Here is a 5,506-nt window from a genome sequence, read left to right on the forward strand (position 1 = left end):
CTATGAGTCGGGGCCGACTCTACGGCAAATAACAACAACAACAACAGGGTTCCCAGAGCAGTGGGCTGTTTCCCAAACTCCAAATGGGAACATCATTCCACTGCCCCTCGTTAGCTTTTATTACTTCCACTATGAGGGCAGACACAGTCACTAATTTCCATTTCCATTAATTTTAGGTAAATATTAGCATAAATAAATCATAACAGGCCTCAAATCCCCTGCAGCTTCTATTGACATAGAGATGAGGCTGGGTATCTCAGTATCTCCTTCCTTCACCCAAATATTCCCTAACCCCAGACTGCTCAGAAGTGACTGGGCTTGAGCATCAAGCTCTCCTGTCCTAATGGTGGAGAAGGTAGTACTGAGTCCTCATCCCTTCATGTAGTGCCCCTGCTGACCACAGTATGTATCTGAGGAAGAATGGTACAATCAGGGGGGTCAGACAGGCTTATGTTGTGGGTCAGTCAGGGTTATAGGCTAGGTTGTAGCCAAGGTATGGTCAGTTCATGGTAAAGTTAAAGATCAGGCAGTGACCAGAGATGGAGATCAGATTGAGGCTGTAGAACAAAATGTATTTGTTTCTGTGTTTCTCCAGAAGGACTGATTCCAGGAAGTGGCAGCTTTAGCCAAGTCTTCCAATGATATGCCTGAATTTTCCCCATTTCAGGTTCCACACCCAGCTCTCCATTGCTAGTCTAGCATAGAGAGGTACTGGGAAACAGTGCCTTTGGATTTAGCTTTTCTTTGAAGATTTCACTGAGCATAGCCTTCTTGAAAGGTAACATCTGGTCTTAATAACATCTGGTCTCCCAGACGTCAAATCCAGAGAAAATATTAATCCATGGCAATGGAAAACTCTTCCCCTAACTCTTTCTGCTATTTGAATATGAGTCCCAGAATGGCAGGACTTTGCTTTATTGAATATTATATCCCCAGTGGCCAGGACAGTTCCTGGCATAGAGCTTAGTTAACATTTGTTGAACGAATGAATAAAGGTTTCCCAGGTTGGTGGGTAGAAGAGGACTAGGGGTTGACCAGCTAGCAGAATGGCTATCATAAATGCCTTCTTCATCAGCATTCTCTCCCATTTAGCATCTAATTCTGACCATGACAATCACCATGCACCATCCTCACAAGAGAAGGGGTAGATGCAGCCTAGGAACTAACTTCTAAGTTGTGAGATGAACCTTTCTTGCTTCTTTGCTACCATTCTAAAGGAATTTCATAAGGGAGAGAAGATAAACACAGGTGATTCTGGAAGGCATGTCACCAGACCATAAAGAACCTAAGGGCCAACAGAAGTCTCTAATTCTCATTGGTCTAGCAATTTGCCCACCAGACTCCTGGAACCCACAATGCCTCAGAGGCCAGAATCCAACTAGAGAGGGAGGCCCAGAGGAATGGATTTAGGATATTGATGTTGGTACAGCCAGAGCATCTCCACTAATATATGCTTTTGTATATTGGGCTTCTGTGGAAGATTTCATTTGAACAATGAATTCCTTTGCTTTAAAAAAGAGGAAAAAAAAAATTGAAACTCTTTGATACAGTCCAATCCTCTTTACCCCATTTTATAAAGGAGATAACTGGGGTCCAGGAATTTGCCAAAATTCACACAGTGAGGATCCCAAGGTAAGGTGCTCTTTCCCTAACTGCTGATGACTTCCTTGATGCCCCAGGAAAGGCTCTGTCTTTGGAAGTCACAGTGTGCCATCCAGGGGCTTGGCTCTAACGGAGAAAATTCAGTAGTTGGCTGATGGGATGGAGCAAGAAGTTTGCATCGTATTACAAGTGAGGCCACCACAGATCCCACCCATTCTGCTTCTACTATCTATGACAAGTATTTTAACTAAAGGAATACACCCAGTAGTATTCTTCAGCTGAAAGTATTGATGGGTCACACACACAGCAATTTCAGAAAGCCCACCAATATTTCTATAGGGAAAGATGGCCCCATTCCACAGGCCAAGTCGAGATAAAGAATAATAAAGAATGGAAGATATTTCTTGATTTAAAGAGCATTTAAACTCTCCTTGAAATCCATTTCCTCCAGAAATCCCTTAAGGATGATTAAAGGGGGAGAGACTCCATGTTGAAATGCAGTGGGAATGTGCCTGAGGGCCTGAGTTCCTAGACCCTGAGATTCAGTTAAGAAAAGTTCTAGACATTTGGGGAGAGGTTGTCCCTCTGGACAGGGCTTTATTCATGTATGAAATTCTTGAACACAAATTTCATATGAGAATCATTTCCAGTACAAAAGATTTCTGATTCACATTCATTAATTTGTAACCCAAATAAATCTCAGGGTCCCACGTTGCCCAGTCACAAAGCAGCATCCCTTTTAAAGAAACACCACCTCATCACACCTCCTGGGATCACCTCCTAAGCAAATTACTTTGGGGATCAACGACTTCCCCCCTTCAAAAACAGAAAATGAAAAGAAATAGAAAAAAGTTCAGCCCCATAGGACCATGCGTGTCATGAACAATAAAGCATGTGAGTCAGCAAAGAAACACTGTTAAATAAGTGAAATGATCGGATGCATATATTTAGGAAGATTCATATGGCAAGCAACTGGGAGGAGGCAATACTGGAGTCAGATAGAGGCGATGAAGAGAAGAGGATGGATTCACAAAGTCAAGTAGACAAAAATAATCAACACAACTTGAAAAATGGCTAGATTTTGGATGGGAAGTAAAGCAGAGGGTGGCCTTAGATTTTTCCTTTCAGCAATAGTTTGGATGGTGGCTCCATTTTTTAAAAAAACAGAGCAAGTTAAGTAAGTGTCAGAGACTGCAAGTTTAATTCAGAATATGTTTACTTTCAGGTGCCCATAAGATGTGGGTGTATGTGGTGTGCTTGGGGTGGGTCACACTTTAATCCAGCCCCTCCACTGCTGAGACCACCCATCAGAAAGAGAATTTTTGCCCTTGCCAGTACTCCCAAATCCTCCTCTGATCTGACCATCTGAGAAACCTGTACAGGAAACCCCCAATCTCATAACTCCTGCCCTCGCACTAACCTCCATATTCTTTCCTCTAGAGCTTTAGAGCCTCAGGAATCCTCCTGCAGATCTCCGAATCCCCAAGACCTGAGATATGGTGAGACTGTCCCACCTTCTTCCAGGCATCCTATCCCACAACTCTTCTTGCCCTGCTGACAAGGACACCTCCAGCCAACCTTCTGCTGGTCCTCTAGACCGGAATCTGGTTCAAACCTCTATGTAACACCTGTCTAGTACTCTACCACCCCAGCCTTAGCCTTGGACTTAACAATATGTCCTTCTTCCAGTCTTCCTTGAAAACTGGCCAAGCGCAGAATTGGATGGACCTAACAGGCATACTTCAAGCCATACTATGAGATGACAGCCAATCATTGGCACAGAGCCTGACAGCCAGCAGGCTCATATGAGGAGCTCCTGGCCTCCCCTTTCAACGTTCTCTGTCCCCCACCTTCCAGGAGGAAGCCCAAACCCAAGGTTTTCCTTTGGGACAGTTGCCAGGTAACCCTTAAGATCCACTTTTCTTTCATTTCATCATGGTAAGTTCCCAAAGACTCAAGTAAAAGATTTAATGGAGCAGTGGAGGGCCTTGGAAAAGCTATTTCTAAGCTATTAACAGGTTTGGCTTCCTTGGGAGGAAGGGGGTATCCATCTTTCAACATTTCTCTCATTTTCTACTTTTTCTTCACAGCACCTTCTTCTCTAGGACTCTCAGACATCTTGCCCCAGTCAGTGGATTCTTCCCCACGCCCACCCCCAGACATTGCCCCAAACAGGCTCTGATCTGCCTGGCGTGGCTCAAGCCTGCCTCATCCCGTACCTACAGGGTAGCAGGATCCTCCATGCAGGTCCTCCTCCCCTCACTTCAGACCCATGTGTCCTGCATGAGCCTGCCACATGATGACAGTTCCTGTTGGTTAAATGAGTCATCTCTTTTCATCTGTACCTAGTTCGACTAGTCAGCAAGAATCTCCTCACACCCTCCCGTCAGCGCCCCTGGTTCCTATCAGCTCCCCATTCCTCTCCCCTCTCTCATCCCTGTTCAAGTCCTGCACTGCTGAGCCCAGCTCATCTAATTATCCCAGACTCTGCTCTGGGGGCATAATGCATATTGGTTGGTCTAACCATCACAGCAACCACAGAGATAGGTGCTACTACCATTACCTTCTTTTCGCAGATGAGGAACTGCAAATGGCGATCACAATAAAATGAGAGGCACAATGAGATCAGATAGCTAATATGGGGCTAAGCCTGGATTTAGACCCAACTGACTGTCTTTACCCTCTTAACCATCCCACCAAGTGGCCTTTCCCACTCACCAGTCCCTAAACCTCCCTCCCCCAAGAAGGCCACTTGTCTTGGTGCAGTAGTAGGAAATGCTATTTCAATATTTGATGTGGAGTGGAGTAGCAGTGCAGAAGTTGGCAGACGTAGACATGTGTCATGGAGAGAGTTCTAGGGTTGTAACCATATAGTCTCTCACTGGTGTGCCAGTGATACATAGCTTCAGCCCAGCACAGCCGTCTGATCCCTTCTCTCCGCGCCACTGCACTAGGCAGAGATATTTCGGACCCTCCCCTGCCCAGTAGCCTAAGGGGAAGTGGTGCAGCAGATCCACCCAGGCAGTCCCGGGAAGCGGACCGCCACGGCGCACACACTGTGCAGTCTGCAGTCCGCAGATTCCGGGCGCTTACTGCTCTCTGGCGGCCGGAGCAGGGAGCCCGGGAGCCAGGAGTTGCGCCTTGGCTTCACGCACCCAAGGGCACCAGCGAGTGACCGGGAGGTTGGAGAGAGGGCGGGAGGAACAGGGACGCAGCAGAGGGAAGAGGGGAGGGGTCACGGGCAGGCGCGGGAGGGAGAGCTGTGTGGATGCGAGGGGAGAGGGCGGGCGTGGGCACCCGCGGCGAGGCGTGAGCGACTACTGCGGGACTCGAGCGCGCGCCACCGCCGCGGCCCCTGCGTACTCCAGCACGCCTGCTCTCCGCTGTGCAGAGACCCTTCTCCTTGGAGTGCTGCGCCCCCTTCCTCGGCGCCGGCCGCCCCCTCCTCCCTCCAGGCGCTGCCCCTCCTCCGTCCCGCCCCCCGCGCGGAGTTGGGAGAGCCGCAGTGGCCGCCGCCTGCGCCGCCCGGCCCGGAGCCGCCGTTCTGCCCGCTCGCCTGGGCGCGCTCCGACGCGCATCGCCGGCCCGGCTTCTCTGTCCGATTGCGCGGCCGGCCTTGGAGAGCCCGGTCGCCGTCCTGGCCGGCCCCGCTCCGCTCGGGGCAGCTGCGCCCCACGTCCCAGGAACTTGGTCAGGACTCCAACGGAACAGGCGCGCAGGGCTAGAGACGAATTTACGCGGCTATGCCCAGTGCCCCCCTCCTTGCCAGCCGCGCGTCCTGCCCCCGGGCCTGGCCCCCGACGGCCGAGCGTTGAGATGACTTTCCGCGACCTCCTGAGCGTCAGTTTCGAGGGACCCCGCCCGGACAGCGGCTCCGGGGGCGCCGGCTCGGGCGCCGGCTCGG

General features: G+C 50.0%; 1 protein-coding gene across 1 annotated transcript in view; it reads left to right on the plus strand.

Moving 5' to 3' along the window:
• The first annotated feature begins 5,418 nt into the window (after positions 1 to 5,418).
• ADRA1D (adrenoceptor alpha 1D) overlaps positions 5,419 to 5,506 on the plus strand; it is a 32,761-nt gene continuing 32,673 nt past the window's right edge. The window contains exon 1 of the mRNA XM_007934674.1: positions 5,419 to 5,500. Within this exon, the coding sequence (XP_007932865.1) occupies positions 5,419 to 5,500 (82 nt within the window). The remainder of the gene's footprint in view (positions 5,501 to 5,506) is intronic.

The sequence above is a fragment of the Orycteropus afer genome, unplaced genomic scaffold (assembly GCF_000298275.1).
Source record: "Orycteropus afer afer isolate SDZICR_OR568_19922 unplaced genomic scaffold, OryAfe1.0 scaffold00020, whole genome shotgun sequence".
Lineage (NCBI taxonomy): Eukaryota > Metazoa > Chordata > Mammalia > Tubulidentata > Orycteropodidae > Orycteropus > Orycteropus afer.